At 33.2% G+C, this 19,502-nt stretch overlaps 4 protein-coding genes and 1 pseudogene across 10 annotated transcripts in view; 3 read left to right on the forward strand and 2 right to left on the reverse strand.

Moving 5' to 3' along the window:
- Window positions 1-1,142, forward strand: part of LOC104750645 (endonuclease 2-like) — a 2,471-nt gene extending 1,329 nt beyond the window's left edge. For 2 of the 4 annotated variants that reach the window (XM_010472470.2, XM_019237463.1), the window contains 5 exons: window positions 401-456; window positions 532-615; window positions 686-778; window positions 863-927; window positions 1,038-1,142. In XM_010472470.2, the coding sequence (XP_010470772.1) occupies window positions 401-456; window positions 532-615; window positions 686-778; window positions 863-927; window positions 1,038-1,119 (380 nt within the window). In that variant the 3' untranslated portion in view covers window positions 1,120-1,142. Of the gene's footprint in view, window positions 1-34; window positions 307-400; window positions 457-531; window positions 616-685; window positions 779-862; window positions 928-1,037 lie in introns of all 4 variants that reach the window. The other 2 variants (XM_010472471.2, XM_010472469.2) reach the window with 2 other exon arrangements.
- LOC104750644 (universal stress protein A-like protein) lies at window positions 1,196-2,447 on the reverse strand. Of its 2 annotated transcripts, XR_761689.2 has the most exons (5): window positions 2,172-2,447; window positions 1,939-2,030; window positions 1,737-1,855; window positions 1,448-1,622; window positions 1,196-1,357 (listed from the first exon to the last, which is right to left on the reverse strand). XR_761689.2 is itself a non-coding variant. In XM_010472468.2 (4 exons), the coding sequence occupies exons 1-4, from the start codon at window positions 2,362-2,364 to the stop codon at window positions 1,544-1,546; spliced, it is 483 nt and encodes a 160-aa protein (XP_010470770.1). In that variant the 5' UTR covers window positions 2,365-2,447; the 3' UTR covers window positions 1,398-1,543. The 2 variants fall into 2 exon arrangements, 1 of the variants encoding a protein (XP_010470770.1); XM_010472468.2 differs by lacking the exon at window positions 1,196-1,357 and having other exon boundaries at window positions 1,398-1,622.
- Window positions 5,293-7,546, forward strand: LOC104750646 (protein AE7-like). 3 transcript variants are annotated; one of them, XM_010472473.2, is made up of 6 exons: window positions 5,293-5,403; window positions 5,752-5,896; window positions 6,138-6,243; window positions 6,341-6,440; window positions 6,956-7,001; window positions 7,227-7,546. In XM_010472473.2, exons 2-6 carry the CDS (start codon window positions 5,773-5,775, stop codon window positions 7,322-7,324), a joined length of 474 nt encoding a protein of 157 aa, XP_010470775.1. In that variant the 5' UTR covers window positions 5,293-5,403; window positions 5,752-5,772; the 3' UTR covers window positions 7,325-7,546. The 3 variants fall into 3 exon arrangements, with proteins under 3 accessions (XP_010470775.1, XP_010470776.1, XP_019093138.1); XM_010472474.2 differs by lacking the exon at window positions 5,293-5,403 and adding an exon at window positions 5,504-5,560; XM_019237593.1 differs by lacking the exon at window positions 5,293-5,403 and adding an exon at window positions 5,528-5,617.
- Window positions 10,988-12,356, forward strand: LOC104750648 (myb-related protein 340-like). The gene is made up of 3 exons (XM_010472475.2): window positions 10,988-11,257; window positions 11,344-11,473; window positions 11,564-12,356. Exons 1-3 carry the CDS (start codon window positions 11,104-11,106, stop codon window positions 12,147-12,149), a joined length of 870 nt encoding a protein of 289 aa, XP_010470777.1. The 5' UTR covers window positions 10,988-11,103; the 3' UTR covers window positions 12,150-12,356.
- The window catches only part of LOC104750649, a 6,773-nt pseudogene continuing 3,137 nt past the window's right edge, over window positions 15,867-19,502 (reverse strand).

Genomic DNA, 19,502 nt, shown 5'->3' on the forward strand with positions numbered 1-19,502 from the left:
TATGGGCTGATCGTGTCAAGTTTAGATACCACTGGTCTTCTCCTCTTCACTACATCAACACTCCTGATGTATGTTCCTACCAATACAATAGTGAGTTTTCCATAAGACCCTTTTCATATAAAACTACAAAAAACATAGGTGAGAAGGTTCCAAAACCACAGTTTCTAATGGATTTTGTCTTTCTCCGGTCTCAAGGGGACTGCAAGGATGAAGATGGAGAGAAAGGAAGATGTGTTGCAGGAGCCATTTACAATTACACCACACAGCTTCTTTCCTACAACACTGCAGCTTCATCCAAGTCACAATGTAGTACCAAGACATTGCCACCTTCTTGCTATTCACCAATTCGCTCATCTTTTATCTCCCTCTCATGTTCCTTTTCTAAATTTCTTGTCTACAGACAACTTAACCGAGGCCCTGCTTTTCGTGTCTCATTTCATGGGTGATATCCATCAGGTATAATTATAAACTCGATCAAGATGACCGTTCTCTTAGCTTGATATGTCTAACTAGAATAGTTTTGAAATGCAGCCTCTACATGTTGGTTATGCTTCGGACAAAGGGGGGAACACCATCGAAGTGCATTGGTACAGGAGAAAAGCTAACCTCCACCATGTAAGAACTGCCAAACGTACATAATTTAAGCATCAGATAATACAAGCCTCTATAATTTAGATTCATACAGATATGGGATTCCAGCATAATAGAAACAGCTGAAGCTGATCTCTATAACTCTGAACTAGAAGGAATGGTGGACGCAATCAAAAAAAATATCACGGTACTTTTGAATCAAAAGGACTGTTCTCTACCTGTTTGCTACAAGGTGTTTCTAACTTGCTGACATATTTTACTAAAAATGCAGACAGAATGGGCAGATCAAGTGAAGAGATGGGAGAGTTGCACCAAGAAGACAGCTTGCCCAGATATGTAAGTCAGATACAAGATTACAGTACCTTTGAATAAAAGTGATTGTTCTTCAAGCCGGCACGAACCAGATTTAACTTCCCCACGCTTTCCCCTGTTAACTTCATATACAGATACGCATCCGAAGGAATTCAAGCAGCCTGTGACTGGGCATATAAGGGGGTAACTGAAGGAGACACTCTAGAAGGTACATAATTCACCTGAAAACTATGATGATTCACCTGAAAACTATGATGATTCACAAAATAAAGAAGCTAACAAGAACATAATGTATCCTTTGCAGATGAATACTTTTATTCACGTCTACCAATAGTGTATCAGCGCTTAGCACAAGGAGGGGTGAGACTGGCAGCTACCCTAAACAGGATTTTCGGTTGAAGCCGAGTTTATAACATTTGATGTCTCTAATAAGTCTCTTCGTATCAGATTAATACTGCATGTTGAAACTAAGAATGCTGATTGCAAGCTCCAAGCACATCAAAAGCTCTTTATTTAACAAACAAAATAAATTATGTGTACTCACCAAGTATTTTAAACAAGCAGAGCATTATATATCACAATACGTTTACAACACATACAGCAGGCAAGTATTATCAATCTCTGTGAAGAGAAGTGGTCTTCAAGCCTTTGTTCTCACCACAAGAACTGGACACTTAGCATGGTTAACACAGTAATTGCTAACACTTCCAAGGAAAGTCCTGTTCACAGACAAGAGAATACAAGCCACATTATAATCATTCAAAAAACTCAACTCTTCAGCGATCTTAATGTTCTGGTTAACAAGTTGAAACATCAAAGTATTGTCTACACACCTTTGTATTGCTCCTTTACCATTGCTTCCAACAACAAGCAAATCAACACCAAGCTTCTCAGCAGCTTCACATATCGCTTCTTTAGGATTTCCAAACTCCATCACCTTTCTTGGAGTAACCTGATACACAATCAACCAAACCATGATATAACTACAAACAAGATTGTAAATCAACAACAAGAATGGTTGTGGTAGAGACAAACCCCAATCTCAGCACAAATTTTGACCCCTTGATCAATCCGATTCAATCCAGCGTTCTTATGATTCTCTTGCATTGAGTCTATAAGCTCAATCGCTACACCACAGAAATCCAAACCTCAATTTCAAAATCCAAACCATAAACAAGCTGTTCAACAAATCAAATCGCCGGGGATCTACTGCTAAGAAAGAAGAAGAAGAAGAAGAAGAAGAAGAAGAAGAAGAAGAAGATACTTACGAGCTGCTCCATAAGAGGAAGCATAAACACAGCTGAGATCAAGTGGAGGTTGAGCGGTGAAGAGGATGATATCGGAATCGGCGATACTATCTTTGAGATACTCTAGCGTCCATTTGAGAGCGCTTTTACTGCATTCGCTTTCATCAATCGCCACCATCACTTGCTTCTTCACGCTTTTCTCTTCTTCCGCCATGGTTTCTTCTTCTTCTTCTGTGATCGTCTTCTGGAGAAGAAGAAAGAGTTTTTGACTTGATCAAGTCAGAATGATGTGTGACGTGTTGATCTATAGTGGAAGGCACGTGTTGATATAATAAAATCACAAAGATACTATTAATGTGTGTAGATAGAACTTCATTTTCATCAATACCTATAAATTAATATATAAATCAGTAATATTTTTCTGGTCTTAAAATCAGTTTATGAATCAAAATAATACTATTATTATAAATAAATATATTAATAAAATTTCATAATCGGGACTTTTATTAATTTTACAAAACTTTTTAGTTTGTATTTTTTTTTATTAGAGAATCATGTAACATCTATAATGCCTTCTTTTACTTATCAATCTATTATCAGATCTTTATAAGATTATTAAGATATATATTCTGAGCCAATTTTAAGTTTAATTTTCTTGTTTCCTTACATTACTAATCATCACAAAAAGACTAAGTATACATATTTTGTACAGTAATCTCAACCAAATATGTATATATTTTTGTCATCCTCTATAATAGTATTATTATTTAATATGTATATATTTGATTTCACTTACAAATTATCATATAATATCTAGGAAAATATCTGATTAATAAATATATAGATTTTTCTTGTATATGTTGTGATTTGATTTTTTTTAAAGGAATATATATTACTCAATTTATGATAATGTATGGTCAATGTTTCACATTGGTAAAATTAAATTGATGTGTATTGATCAATTAATACTAAATTTTATGCTCTCAAACTTAAGTTATTATGGTAACTATTTAAAAATCCACAAAATAATTGCAAAATCGAATTGAGATTTGCAAAAGTGATAAATTCAAAACCGAATTGAGATCAGCGATAGATCCAAAATCAACCCCAAATTAACATCCGCGATAGATCCAAGATTAACAAATCTAAGAAATCTCAAACGAGAAGACAAAAAGTGTATTAGCTAGATCTTTGGTCAAACCTTTTCCTCCCTTCTGCTCGTCTTCTTTCTTTATAATATTAGATAATATCTCGCACAAATGCGCGGATTGTTATATAATAGAATATATTAATTAATTTAAATTTATTTGATAATCGTACAAAAACAACTTAACAAATTAATTTAAATGTCATTAACGTTTTTTACACTTTTATTTATTCAAATCATACAATATCAAAACATATAACTTATTAACATATAATCATACATACATTATACATATCTCTTAAAGTTATTTATTTTTTATTGTTTAACTTTGATAATAATTTTCATTAGTATTTTTAAGCATGTGATGTACTAAAATATTATTAATAATAAAAACGAAATTTGACTATGTGATTTAAATATATAATTTAAGTTTTTCATATAAACTATCACATAACCTAAAGTATTTAATAATTAAAAGCTAAACTATTTTGAAAGTAAAAAATACGTATTTCCTATATAATCATATGAGGTGCACTCAAAGTTTTAAAATATGATTCCCTTTTTATATTCCCCTTAGTTTAAGATATAATTTATAATTCTTGTAATAAAAACCTAGATAGAAAATAAAAAATCAATTTGTTTTTTATATAGAAATATCTTTAAATTACATATTTGAATTAAATTAAAAATAGTGATTTTTATATCATTATATGTTGAATCACAAACTGAATATATTCTAAAATAAATGTATTACAAATTTGTTGGATGTAAGTGAGAGTTAAGAAAAATTGATTTGATAATTATATTACAATTTTTATAATATTCTCCTTAATTTAAGTTATATTGCTAGGTTTAGTTTCAATTTTTCATTCTTGTAGTAAAAGCTAGAAAGAAATAAATATCAAAATTGCTTTTTTATATAGCAAAATCCTTAAAGTGCATATTTGAATTAAATTAAAAATAATGACTTTTATATACTTATATGTTGAATCACAGAGTAGATATAATGATGATTATTCTAAAATATATTTATTACAATTTTGTTGGAGGTAAGAGAGAGGTAAAAAAAATTGATTTGATAATTATATTACAAAAATTTCTTTCATGAGTACATTTCAATTTTAAGAATAAAATAAATATACATGAATTTGTAAGAACTAATAAAACATCTAAAGTAAAGAATTAAGATGTTTTCTTTAACTTGATTCCTTATTATGAGATGGTTATAACCAAAATATTATTATGGTCATTAAAATTTATTATACATATTAGAATACATATGTATTCTAAATCAAAGTAATATATGAAAACAAATAAGAAAAGGAGAAGTGCATAAAACAAAGAAACAATAAAATTCAAAACAATGTAAAATATATAGTAAACAAAAAATATAATCAAATTCTTATTTGAGTTTGCAAGAACATTATAAAAACAAAGAAAATATTTAGAATTTGGGATATGGTGGAGGAGGATGTGAGAATGAAAGTTACATTTCTAAAATAATTAAATTAGAAATTTACAATTATAATTAATAATGTGTTTAAATAAAAATGAATGGAGGAGAAAAAGTTAATTCACAATTTCTGTAATTTCAGTTATAATTTAATAGTAAAAAATTAATTTAAAGTATACATTAATGTAAATTTGTTCAAAAAAAAGCGTATATTAATGTATATAATAAATGTGTTGTTTAATTAAAAGTAAATATTAAATTTTTTAAATTAAATGTCAAATAGACCGATAAAAAGAAAGTGAAATCTTAATTTTATATAACCTAAAATCTGCGGGATGTTCTGTTTGGACCTCACGAAATGTTGAAGCAAAGCCTATATCTAACAATAATTTTTTAAAATTATATCTTAATTCTCGAAAATATGTCGTTGTAGTTGTATTTGTAACCATTTTGCATATTACTGTATTTAACTCTAACTAAAGAAATTAGATGTCGTTTAAAAATGTTAAAACATATTATCTTCGTTTAAATTTGGAAGCGTATATCATCGTTTAATTACGAGTCAAAAATAAATTAGCATCATCATCTCTCATCTCTGTTCCTTTTGGCGACGAGGTTTCACAGAGAGCTTTCCTCAAATCCTTATCGTACACGTAAGCCTATATAACTCTATGTTTCTTTGACCTATCTCTCATATATTTTTAATTTTCCTGTAAATTTAGTTTCTTCAAAAAAATCGTAAAATTGAAAACTTTTGACTCAACCAAATTAAAGCTTCAAACTTTGCTGATTGATTGATTTTGAACTCGGGTTTGTCTGCTTCTTCCATTTTCAATCCGCCGCTTGCTTCTCCCCTACGAATTTAGGGTTTTGTTTTTGTTTTAGGGTTTTGTTATTCCCAATTGAAAAGCTTTTATTTTTTTTTTTTTTTTTTTTGGCTGTCGTTGATTCTTAGACGAGTCTCTCTGTATCTGTTGTACTAATTGGATCAATTTTGGCAGGGGAGGAAGAATAAAAAAAAAATGGTGTCTGGGTTAATCAACGAGAACCCAATCATTTACCCGAAGAAAGAGAGGCGTCTTCGAACTGATTCAAGCAACACCGATGAGTTTACACCAGAACCAATTGATCATCTCGAGATTTTTGATATCCTTTTTCAATCTTGCACTTACCTACACTCTTTTAATCATCAAGTTCTCTTACAAACTACTCAATTGCAAATCTTAGTTTTGTGTGTTTGTTTAGGACTTGAGATTAGTAGTAGTTAGTGTAAGCTTAGGTTTTTGGAACAACTTGAACATGCCACTTTGCTTCATAAGCTTGTGTTAGTTGATAATAGTAGAAAGATACTTGGGATCATCTCTTTTTTTTCCTTAACAATTTACAAATCATATAAGAGATATCAAAGATCCAGAGCATCCTAATACTCTGGAAGATCTCAGAGTAGTTACGGAAGACTCAGTTGAAGTGGATGATGACAACAGTTATGTTAGGTAAATGTTGGGATTGAACCTTTTTTTTTTTTTTGTATGGAGTGAATTATAGTTTTACTTTGAGCCAATCTGCTGAGCGCTTGCCGTTTCATTTCAGGGTTACGTTTACGCCAACTATGGAACATTGTAGCATGGCTACCATTATTGGTCTTTGTGTTCGCGTGAAACTTCTGCGTAGCCTTCCTGCTCGATACAAGGTATACAAAGCTTTATGATTACCATCGTTTGTTAGGTTCTCTAGTTTTTTCTCTGTTTCTGCATATTTTTGAGATTTTTTAATATGATCTTCTGTGTTCATTTTCTGATTCATGCATTACTGAGAGTGGTTTGAATTGAACATAACTAAACTGAGCAAACATTTGGTGAAATTCTTGTTATTTGGCTCTGGATCTCTTTTCTTGCGTATTTTGAGCATTGTCAAGATGTTCTTCTAAGCCCTTTTTTCTGACTTGAGCAATGCTGAGAGTAGTTTAAACATAATTAAAGAAAGAGCATAGAAGTATCACACTAAATAAACGTTCACGGACACATATTCTCCTTGGATATGTGAGGGAAAGGCCTTTTATGTGTCATTCTTAAGCAACTGTTCTGATACTTGCTAAGGGAATATAGCTTTAGCCTCTACTATATAGTCACTACCACTGCCTCAAAAGAACACACGCACAATGTTTTTATGTGCCTCAATCTTTTGTAACGGCTCTGTATTTTTCAGATTGATATAAGGGTAGCACCTGGTAGTCATGCAACAGAGGATGCAGGTATGTCATGTTTCAAAATCTATCCATCTGTCTTTGGTATGCGTGTTTTGGTTTAGACCGACCTTTGTTGCCAATGAAAATATGTTGCAGTTGATTCTCAAAGTAGCAAATGAAATATACCCAAAGGGATGGATCTGTTTTTTGTTTGAACTACTGGTAAAAGTGTACTTCTTTTAGACATGAATCATGTCACATGATGTTTGGTTTCTTGATCGTTAAACGCAGTGAATAAACAACTAAACGACAAAGAACGTGTTGCGGCTGCACTAGAGAATCCAAACCTCGTGGAGATGGTCGATGAATGCCTGCTTCCAGCTGAGTGAATTGCTTTTATTTTCTTGTGAGCAAGTGATTACACAAGCCTTGTGGTCTCAGAGTACACTACACTATCCATACATGTCTCTGTTTTATCTGCTAAGATTTTGATCCATTGCATCGACTAGGACTTGCATTGTAATTCTTACTCAGATTTCAAGTTTGTTCCCAATCATTTCAATAAAGTCTCAATAACACTTTCCTTAATAAAAGTTGAAGTGTCACTTCGATTTCATTACGTCAAGTTGGGTACTTCACTTATCTCTCTCCGTCTATCTCTAAATGCATTATTACAAAGTCAGCAACTTGTTTATGAAGCAAAAGCAGACTATTGAACTGTGAGAATTTATCCACGGAATGAGATATTAATGATTTGATTCTCTTGTTTTAATGCCACTGCTATACCAAAAAGGAAACTTAAGATAGCGAGATGGATATTTTTGGAAAGGATATAATTTGTAACGCTTTGATAGACTGTTGCAATCATCGTAATGTTGGTGCTTTGAATATAAACTTTACCGACTTAAGAATCGGCTAGAGTCGATCCTTACTAGCTAATGTATATATCATCATATACTAACAAATTATTAAAATGTCGTTTTGCTGATTGTTTAATAAGATGATAATGAAGACACAAATGTCAAAATCGACTTTATTTTTCTTTATTCCTGGTCTTTAGGCTTTATTTACAAATTCTTTTGGGTCTGGGAGTTATCATCATCTTCAAGAGATTGGGTTGAACAGTTAACGAGAGAGTATATTAGCAAGACCATAAGTTTTACAATACATGCACATAGACATTTTTTACTTTACCCGGTAGACCAAAGCGACACGACCCTTCCTTATTTTTCTAAAATTACTGTATTTGTTTAAACAAAATAGTATATAATACAGTTATGAGCTAACGAAAACTTATTTTAGGAAGACTCTTTTGAATATTCAAAGTTTGAAAGGATATATGCTTTACGAAGTCAGCATAACTTAGCTGGCTTCTAGAAATTATAGTTAAAAGAAATAGCTGTCTTCTAGCTTTTACCATTTATATCAAAGTTTCAATTTATATAATTCTAAAATGCTATGTAAAACTAATGTGTCCACAATCATAGAATATAATGGACTAACTCGTAACGATCCACAATATTTATATACATACATTTATAAATGTGTGGGATAGTGACGCATCGGCGTACAGTAATTCATGAATCATGACCACTAACTAGACTTCTAGTTTAGGTTAAGCATTTGGGGTGTTTGTACCAATTTTTTTTGTTTGCTTCCATACAATTTTTATCTAATCAATAATTTCTAGGACAATGATTTATTAGGTTTTTTGTAATATTTTGTTTGGCTCGAATAAGGATCTGTATGATTCTTCCTATATACTCAATAATTATGTTTTATGTCCTAGCAACATTATATCAAATATAAAAGTAGTATAAAGGCAAAGTTGGGGTAAAGACAATTATAGAAGTAGATGAGTTCTTTGGCTTAGAATAGTATTGTAAACTTTTTTTCTGTATAGTTAAATTAATTTATTTGAGAATCTAAATCGTACTTTCATCATCCAAAATTATATTCCATATTCTTTACATGTGAACATCTAATCTATATAGTTTTTTTTTTTTGCAAAAATGTGAATTTTCATTAATGAAAATATATTGCACCTAGTACAATTCATGTATTACACGAAGATAGAACTTGCCAAAAAAGAATAGAAAGCAAGGTCAATCTTAACATTAGACCGAAAACAGAGTTAAAAAACAGAGTTAAACATGAATCAACCAGTCCCGAAGAAGTGATTTGAAGTTTTTCCTGTGACTTTTCCCCAGGATTGCATCCCTGATCTGCCTGTTCAGCGCTTTAAATAGAATATGCGGTGGAGTGTTGTTGTTGTGTAACCGGTTATTTCTCTCCCTCCAGATGGAATAAATCACCGCTTGAGAGACGAGTCGGCGTAGAGTTTGGGAAGAATGGGCATTGGTAGAGTCCATCCACGCTAGAAAAGCCTCCCAAGTATGAAAGACAAACGGAGTGTATCCCAGTCGCCTTGTTGTCTACAACCAAATTTCCTCACTGAAATCACAATTCAAGAACAGGTGTTCTCGAGTTTCCGGGTACAGGCCACAGATGCAGCAAGCTGTTTCTAGTTGCATTCCCCAAGATGCCAATCTTGTTCTTGTGGAGAGGCGATTGAGTTGGGTGAGCCACATCATGAATGCGTGTCTAGGAACTGCACCTTTGAACCAGACGTGCTTTGTCCACGGTTGCGGGTCCATTCTCTCTCTTAGGCTTTCCCATGTTACCTTGGTACTGAATGTGTCTCGGTCCTCACCTTGGGAGCTCCAAAGATAAATGTCATGTTCCGAAGATTGGGATGGCAGAAGGATTGTTGTGAGAAGGATTTGAAGTTGTTCAACTTGTGGGGACCTTGCTGGACGCAGAAGCCAACCATTAGCAGAGCAAGCATCAGCTACAGTGTTGTGAATAGGTATATCACTACGTGATGGACCTGAAGGTCCCAGGAAATGTATGAGTTGGCCAAGAGAGTTCCAGCGATCAAACCAGAAGCTGGCCGACACACCATTTCCTAAATCGCATTTGAGGAAACGGATTGCGAGAGGGCGAAGGTTCAACAGGGCTTTCCATGTCCAAGAGTGCTGCTTCTTCTCATCTATTTGCCAGAACACTTCGTCCCTTATTTTGTTATTTCTGATCCATTTCGCCCAGAGAGAGTCATCCGAAGAAAATAACCGCCATATGAATTTCAAGCAGAGTGTTTTATTCCAAGTCGTTAGACGTCGGAAACCTAAACCCCCTTCATCTTTCGGTAGGCTAATCTATATAGTTATGTCACCAAAATTCCATTTCTGTTTCATCGTCACAAAAAAAAAAATAAATGAATCTGTATAGATATATTTTATGCTTCTTATAAAGTATATTCCTGGACCAGGGTTTATCGCAGGATTCGACTAATCCAAATNGCTTCTTATAAATTATATTCCTGGACCAGGGTTTATCGCAGGATTCGACAAATCCAAATATAGATATTTGTTTGGCTTTTGAATTTGTGATAGCTCGGTAAAACATTTGTAGAGAAAATTGCACTAGATGAGAGCAGAGACACGATTCTAATTAAGAAAATGGTAATGAAATATTTTGCGATAGCAAATAAATTGATTTCAAACATGATTTGGTTATATTATCTTATAAGATGTGTGATATTCTCCGTTACAGATTATTTATCTAAACGTAATATGTATTTTATTTTTTTTTAATTGTTATACCTATTTTCATTCTTATATTTTTCTGTGTAATAATATTTTTTTTTATTATGAAATTTTCAATATTAAAAGTTACTGTAAACCCATCACAATTTCATTTAGAAAATCTGTCGAAAATTTGTCTAGAAAATAGAAATGGTTTTGCTTTCTTGCATGTATATAAAGATAACCATACTCAATTAATAAATGTATATGTACTTTAATGAGTTAGAAGAATGAGAAGCCAACTAAGTAAGAATTATAATTAAATTTGGAAACGTGTGACAACTAATTTTTATTGGAAAAAAGCAAGCTGATGGCTAAAGTAAGAACATTTTCCAATACCACGAGTCTCTCTATATATATTCCCAAGAAGCTGTGGATTCACTTTCACCTCTCAAAGTACTAAAGTCTTCCTATCTCTCTCTATGTATACAGTCATGCATGCATAAGAGAGCTTAAAAGATATATACGAAAACCCACAAAACAAAGTAGAGAAGCATTAGTGAAAAGATTGAAAGGTAAGGATGGAAAAATCAACGAAGAAAAAGAGCTTCATTAAAGAAAGTGAAGATGTAGAGCTAAGAAGAGGACCTTGGACTCTCGAAGAAGACACGCTTCTCACAAATTACATTCTCCACAACGGTGAAGGTCGTTGGAATCACGTCGCCAGATGTGCTGGTAATAAATCAATAACATGATATTGATTTGCTAATATTAGCTAGATTCTCTCACTTTACTATAATCACTATCTTTGAATAAAACAGGGCTAAAGAGAACAGGAAAAAGTTGTAGATTGAGATGGTTAAACTACTTGAAACCAGACATCAGAAGAGGGAATCTAACTCCTCAAGAACAGCTTTTGATCCTTGAGCTTCACTCTAAATGGGGTAATAGGTGAGTGAGTCACTCTCAACTCTCATATCTCAAAGAGTCTTTTGTTACTTTGGTCTTTTTTTATTTCTAAACGAATATTTGTATCCTAAGGTGGTCCAAGATTGCACAGTACTTACCGGGAAGAACGGACAACGAGATCAAGAACTATTGGAGAACAAGAGTTCAAAAACAAGCTCGTCAACTCAACATCGAATCTAATAGCGACAAGTTCTTTGACGCTGTTCGTAGTTTTTGGGTTCCAAGATTGATCGAGAAGATGGAGCAGAACTCATCCACTACTACTTATTGTTGTCCCCAAAACAACAACAACAACAACAACAACTCTCTTCTTCTTCCTTCTCAATCTCAAGACTCCATGACGAGTATACAAAAAGATACACAATTCTCGAGTCAGAACCTAAGTATCAGCAACATGGACAGTTCTAGTACGTCAACATGGACACTACCACACTTTATGGATCATAACAACACCAACATCGCCGATAGTTCGATGTGTTTTCATGAAGGCAATGATCAAGAATTGGGAGGATATATCCCTGGCATGGAGGATTGCATGAGAAACTCGGACATCTCAATGCAGTGCCATGTGGCGGATGGTTATTCAGCGTACGAGGATGTCACACAGGATCCCATGTGGAACATAGATGACATTTGGCAGTTTAGGGAGTATAATTAAGTCGTCAAGAGATGAGAGGGTGGAGTCCACCACCAATGGCTTTATTTAATATGGAGAGTACTATACTAGTTTTTTTAATTTTCTTTAGTAACCAAGAAGTTCTTAACCTTAACCCATATTCTTCTCGGGTCGAGGATTAAAGTGTGTTAAATTAGTGTGTTTTTTATAACTTTGCTGCGAGTATTCAACTACTTATTATATATTTGTCATTTTAGTATATGATCAAAGTCTTTTGATAAGTATTTATAATAATAGTTTGTTATAATGGATCTGATTTTGTCTTTTTGCGCATTTTTCTTCTAGTTTTTGAAACGGTTTCGACTTTTGTCGGTGTTGTGTATCAAAACAGTATTCATTCATGTATTCCAATTTTGTATAATATAATGGATATATATAATTCAGATGAAAAAAAAATGACTAAGGTTGGAGTAAATAGGAAAAGGTAGTCCCTAGTCGTGAATCCTTTGTGAGATATGTATTTTAGTGAGAGAGGATCACCTAAACAGGTGGAAAAAACTTAACGATGGCGATAGAGACATAATCATTTGTCTCTTCGCCAATATCTGATGTGATCCTTCAGGAAGAACGTTGACGATATAACAGGAGAGTTGGCTTTGATTGACATAAATCGTTTTTTTTTTTTTTTTGTGTGGAATCAACGAATCATAGATTATAGATATGGATTGCGCTCTCTGTAAATTTGTTGATTCTCAATGCCTTATGCTTTTTATTTAAGATTATAGAGGAGAAAGGTCCCATATAACAATTATTTATTATTGTTATTATCCCAAAAGAGCTTCAACTACAACGATAGAGAAAGGTGGCTTTGGAGAAGTCTTGTTGATGGGATCGAATTATTGGAGGACACTTCAAAAATCCTTTCAGAAGTACATGGAAACTCCACAATGATTTGAACCCAAAGGTACCACACTAAAAAATTGGAACAAACATTGATGCACTTTTGAGAGGTCATGAACGAAAGATCATACTCACTTTGTATGTAAATGCTATTCTCTTTGTCCTACAAACATTGATGTTTTGGTATATTTTTTTGTCACATAAAGATTGATGTTTTGTAAATTTTAAAAAGTAATCATTGAAAATATTTAAAATTTTGAATTGTTATTAGTTTATATTTTCTCTCTCTACCAAAAAATAATTATAAATTAATTTACAAATAAAAACTAAAATTTTTCTTAATAATACGTGTGAAAGTGTCAAAACATCCATCTATGTGAGACAGAGGAAAGGGAGTACTTCATATATCTCATGTTACTCTTTCGAATAATAAACGAATCTTTCCACGCAAATATTTAGTCATTCAGAAAGTACATATAAAGTAAAAAAAAGTATGTATATATTACTGTATTATTGAATCCAGATATTAATCACCGCTCTGAGCCTAAATTACTTCAAATTTACCAATCATACTCATTATGTCGCGTATGATTAATAATATCTAAACCTGGTTAATAAACGCCAATAGCTTTTTAGAAAAGACATGAGTAAAATAAACCCAATTTGAAAAGAAACATTACTGTATAGGTCAAATATTCATTAATTACGGATATATGTATATGTTAGTTGAAATAGATGTTTAAGTTTTATAAGAAAAGCTCTATAACTAGACTTTTAATTCCAGAAACTCATATTTTTCGAACTTACTATCCTCTGTCCACCTTCAGTTTACTTTACTTCAAACAAAATATGTTAGCCGACCCCGCCCATACTTTGTTAAAAAAAAAAGCTGAGTTTTAATTTCAATACGTTTTGGATAAGAAAAACAAATTATGATGAAGTAGAGCGGTATACTAAATGTTAGTATGGTTAGGTAGGTTAGTATGGAAAGACTATTAGAAAGTCGAAAGTCCAAAGTCAAGATGGTTGTTTAAGAAGAGACACCAACGTAAAAAAAACAAGACCAGCTGGTTTGGTTCATGAAACAAGACATTTACAAGTTACACAACAAAAGTTATGACTTATGAGTATGACCATCTCTTAAAGCAAACAGTGTTATTTTGGCACCAAATCCTACAACCACTCGTTACACGTATAACGCATAAACATACTCATTTTCTAGTTCCGTGTTTCATCTAGTTCACATTCTTTCAAACAAGTTAAATCCTCACTTCCATAAACTATTCAAAATCAAATTTTAGTCAAACCTAAGACATGAAAAAATTATCATGCATGTTCCGGTAAATAGTGACGTAACCTCGTATCCCATTCTCACATGTCGACTGTGTATTGGCACGTGCGTTTGTGATCAATTCTATCAACTGTACAAAGATCAACACGATTGACCATTTTACATTTCTATGAAATTAACTATTCAAACGATTTTATGTGCACCACACGAGAAGTAATCTAGCTAGTAAGTTTATTTCTTATCATATGTAAATTTCGTTTTTTTTTTAGATATGAAATTTTAATTATTGCGTCTTGTTATCGTGATCATTGGAAACAAAATTATACTGTCTCATTTCAAAAAAAAAAAAAAAAGGAAGGCTAACAAATAGAAAAAAAAAAGATAAGTGATGCCATATGCACTTCTGCACTGAAACACATGTAGAGAGCATAGAATCAGGCCTAGTGAAAGGAGTACAATAACGTCAGCAGCACTCTTATCCTTAAACCCCAATGGCAAAGGGCAATTTATTCCTTCCTAAATCAGTAATATTTCCATGTGCCTCTATAGAATATTCATACACCCTAAATTCCACATTCGTCGAACCAATTATTAAACTTTTGAGCAATGTAGAGGTAGAAATAAGACTGAATGATGTCGACGGAGGTTAAAAAAAAATGAAGCTACAGTAGAACCTGTGTAAATTAATAAAATCGGGACCATGAAATTTTATTAATTTATAGAGGTTTTAATTTATCGATAAATTAATAAAATATTAATTTATGAAGAGAATTTTTTATCAAAAATTCAGAGTTTAGAAAAAATTAATACTACTATTTTTCAAGGTGATGATGTAGTTGAAAGAAGATATGACAGTACCTTTAGAACCAGTTACACGTAACGAAGCAATTATCGCGTCAAGAACTCTCTATAATTTTTAGATGCGATTTGAGAACACAACACCAGAAATTTTTGATGCAGTCAGAAAGATTAGAGATGCTCTCCAACAAGAATGCAAATTCAAGAACAAACAAACAACAATAAATTCATATTTCACTAGATTTTCTTAGATATATATATATATTAGTTTATTTGATTATTAATTTATGATATTGATAGGACCATATTTTTACATGAGATTTTCAAAAACTTATTAATTTATTATTTTATCGAATAGTGTCTAAAATTACACTAGTCCCAACATAGGACCGGAAAAATTTATTAATTTATAGAGGTTATTAATTTACCGAGTATTAATTTATAGAGGTTCTAGCGTATATACAACAATCACTTTCAATTTTTCGACTCAATCAAAATCACATGCGTGAAAAGACTAAACTCTCTTTAGTCTCTCTACCACAAAGCTTTCGGCCACTTTGTAGGACAGTAAGTATCAACATCACACTATAGCAGATAGAGAAAGAAGATCCAATGGTTATGGTTCGTAATGTTGACGAGCTAAAATTTTTGACCAAAGACTTGAACAAACTCTCAATATACATTGAAGATATGAACAAAACAAAAAACAAAGGCAACAACGGTTGTTGATTCCATGCGTATCAAGCCAATATAGTATAACAATTATCAACTATCAAGACCTCTTCCTTATTATTTCCTTTGAAAACTTGTATTAAAACATTATATAAACAACAAATTTTAAGTAAACAATCAATAAATTTGGTAATCACTAATATTACTATGTAACAAATACACTAAAAAAACTGATGTCGATTATTTTTTATTTAATTCGCTTGTCCTCGATCTAGAAGGGGCCTGAGTGTTATCACTTGCTAGCTTTACCGGGGATCTCTTCCATTTGGCTGTCCGGTTGAACACTAGCTTGTCGGGGGTTGAATCTTTGTCAACCGCAAAATAACCTGTTAAGAAACTCAAATATTTCATCTCTAGCTCTTGATTTTCAATAAACGAAAAAGGAAACAAACACTTGGGATGTTTTAATATACCTTTCCTCTCGAACTGGAATATGTCCCCAAGCACAGCTTCTTTAAGGGCTGGTACAGCAAAAGCATTTGAAACTACCTCTCTTGAGTTTGTGTTGATGTCGTCGAGCCAATTCTCTAGTTCTGCTGGGTTCTGTTATTTGTTTGCGACAAGAAAAGGTGACAAGTCTTGGCTAGATTATCCATAAAACAAGGAAAACGAAAAAAAACATAGAAAATGGCTTACCTCTGAATTAAAAAGTTTATCGAAAAGCCGAAGTTCGACCTTCAATGGCTCTATTCCAGGGGAGGGTTCAGCGACCCAATGTAAACTCTGCCAAAGAAAACTCAAAATATAAAGACCAATCCAAATGAGGACATTTAGCAAAGGTAAAAGTTCTAGTGTTTGTTAAAAGAACCTTTAGTTTCTTCTTCGGCATTTCAGGATGATACGTCGTCTTTACAGGATGATACTCTGCGTGGATCTCAACAATAGTTTCATTGTCTTCAGCATAAACAACACCAGTGCATTTTATAGGGTAACCATATCTGCAAAACATGAACCATTACTATTATTATTATTTTTTTGTAACTTAAAAAAGCTTCATGTGTCTATCTGTAGCATTGCATTTACCTTAGTAGAACTGATTTACCAGGGGCAAGCCCATAGTTATCTTCTGAATCCTCCAGTCGGAAATCATCTCGGTCAATGTATACAACTCTAGAGAAAGGAACCTATACCAAAAACCAAAACCAAAGGCATTTCACATTATGCATAGATAAAAATTAAAAAAGTCCTTAAGAACAGAGTTCTCACCTTGTAAAAGACCGAGGGGTCGTCGCTTCGACCATCGTACCACCTTTGTGCATCAAGGTCTATGACCTTATTGGATTCCATATTGGTGATGACCACTTTAAGAGGATCAACCACCACCATAGCTCGGGGAGCGTTTTTTTCCAACTGCGTTCTGATATGAAACTCAAGACGATCCACATTTATCATGCTACCATCACTGCAGTATTTACAATTGAAGGTTTATTAGCAAAAAAAATAATTAAGATAGATCAAAAAATTCCTAGTGAACCAAAACAGCTAACAACAGAAATGAACCTTCTTGTAATGCCAATTTCCCGTATAAAAGCATTGATCGCGGTCGGAGTCACACCCCTCCGTCTCAAACCAACAAGTGTCATCAGACGCGGATCATCCCAACCATCGACATGATTGTTTTCCACAAGGTAAATCAACTACAACAAAAGAAACAAAATGATATAATCAGAATCATGATTCTCTAGAAAAAAAAAAAGGCTTTCATAACTGTTAGTGTATGATCAGGTTCCAGTTTTGTGACCAACCTTACGCTTTGACATCACAGTGTTTCTTATATTCAACCGTGAATATTCCCCCACATGAGGCATGTAGAGTCCCAGAGAATGTAATAGCCAGTAGTAAGATGCACGCCGAGTTTCAAATTCGAGCGTACAGAGCTACATATAACATATACAATACACACATAAGAATATTGTATGTCAGAGATATACATATATTAATAAAAATCTAAGACTAACCGAATGTGTTATGTTCTCAAGAGAATCAACAATGCAATGAGCATAATCATAGCTTGGGTAGATACACCATTTGTCACCGGTACGAGGATGAGGCGTAACCTATAAACAAAAATTAACACGTCAAATCAAGTCACCAAAAGAGAAACATGAAAATCTTGATTATGCGACAAGTCTGTTTTTGCACTTACCTTTATACGATATGCAATAAGGTCATACATATTATAATTATCATTCTGCATATCCATTTTCATTCTTAAGGTCGCCGTCCCTTCTTTAATATTTCCACATTTCATTTCTTCAAAAAGTTTCAATGATTCTGAGATAGGCCTGTCCCTCCAAGGGCTGTTCATTTTCTTCGCCCTGTACTCTTTGATCTCTTCTCCAGTCTGAGATAACAAAAACCATATACTATTAGGAATCAGTTCTGCTCATACTTTGATACTGACGAATCCACTATCAGCTTAAACTTAGTTCTGTTCAACCTGGTGATCAACATATGCGTGGCCTGTTTCTATCAACTTCACTGCCAACTCATACAACTCTTGGAAATAATCACTGGTGTATGTAATCTACAAGAAAAAATATAGGTAAGGGTGAGACAACTCCAAACACAAAACTAGTAAGTATTTGTTGCATATAAGATGATGATAATACCTTGAAGGGTTCCCAACCCATCCAGTTAACAATTTCTTCAATGTGAGTAATATACTCTCTTCTTTCGACTCCAGGGTTCGTGTCGTCAAACCTGAGACATCATGAAAAGAATCCTAAGCAATGTGTTTATAGAAGAAGAAGCAATCTTATGCTAAAAGCTAAGAACTATTACCGCAGATAACAACAACCACCTCGCTCCTTTGCAAGACCAAAATTTACAAACATAGCCTGAAGTAAAAACATTGTTAGATTACTAAGCAGTATAACCAACATGTTGGTCTTACCAAGCATACAACATTATGATCCATAAGAGAGTATCTAAAAACCTCATTCATATATGGACATTTTACCTTGGCATGTCCGACATGAAGATACCCATTCGGTTCAGGGGGAAAGCGGGTGTAAACATTTCCTCCAGTCACCTTCAAATGCTTATCAAGAAGTTCTCTAGTGTTGCTATATCTGAGAACAGAGCCGTCACTGAAAGACACCTCTGTGTGAACCTGATGAAAAATAATATATCATGTAATAATAATAAGGTTACAACAGAATTATATTACCAAATTTTCAAAATACTCATTCATATCTTCCATATGTTTCACAATGCAGTTTTGTTCCATTTCATCACAATTAGAGCTTATAAGTAATACAAATCATATATGCATGGCCTCTATTCATATTCTCATGCTACGACTACTTGAAAGTATTTAGAAAGAACTCAAAAGACTAAAGGCAAGTGATTTATTACCCTTTTGTTATGCTCTGGCTGAGGGAATATAGAATATGGATTAAGCTCCTCTTCAGAAGGCTGCGAAGCAGCTTCCACATTAGTCTTCTTTTCCAAAGTTATGAAGACTTAAAACTCTTACATAAATCATTACAAGAACCATAAGAACATTAGCTACGTACACTCACCTCAACTTTGGCAGGCTTCTCTTTCTTCTCCTTCTTTTTTTGCCGGTTTCTCATTATCAGCTGCTGTCTTCTCACCAAGCAATTCATACAATTTTTCACCTATGAGTTTCTATTAAAACATGAATCTCAATCAGCAAATCGAAGTTT

The sequence above is a fragment of the Camelina sativa genome, chromosome 16, assembly GCF_000633955.1.
Source record: "Camelina sativa cultivar DH55 chromosome 16, Cs, whole genome shotgun sequence".
Lineage (NCBI taxonomy): Eukaryota > Viridiplantae > Streptophyta > Magnoliopsida > Brassicales > Brassicaceae > Camelina > Camelina sativa.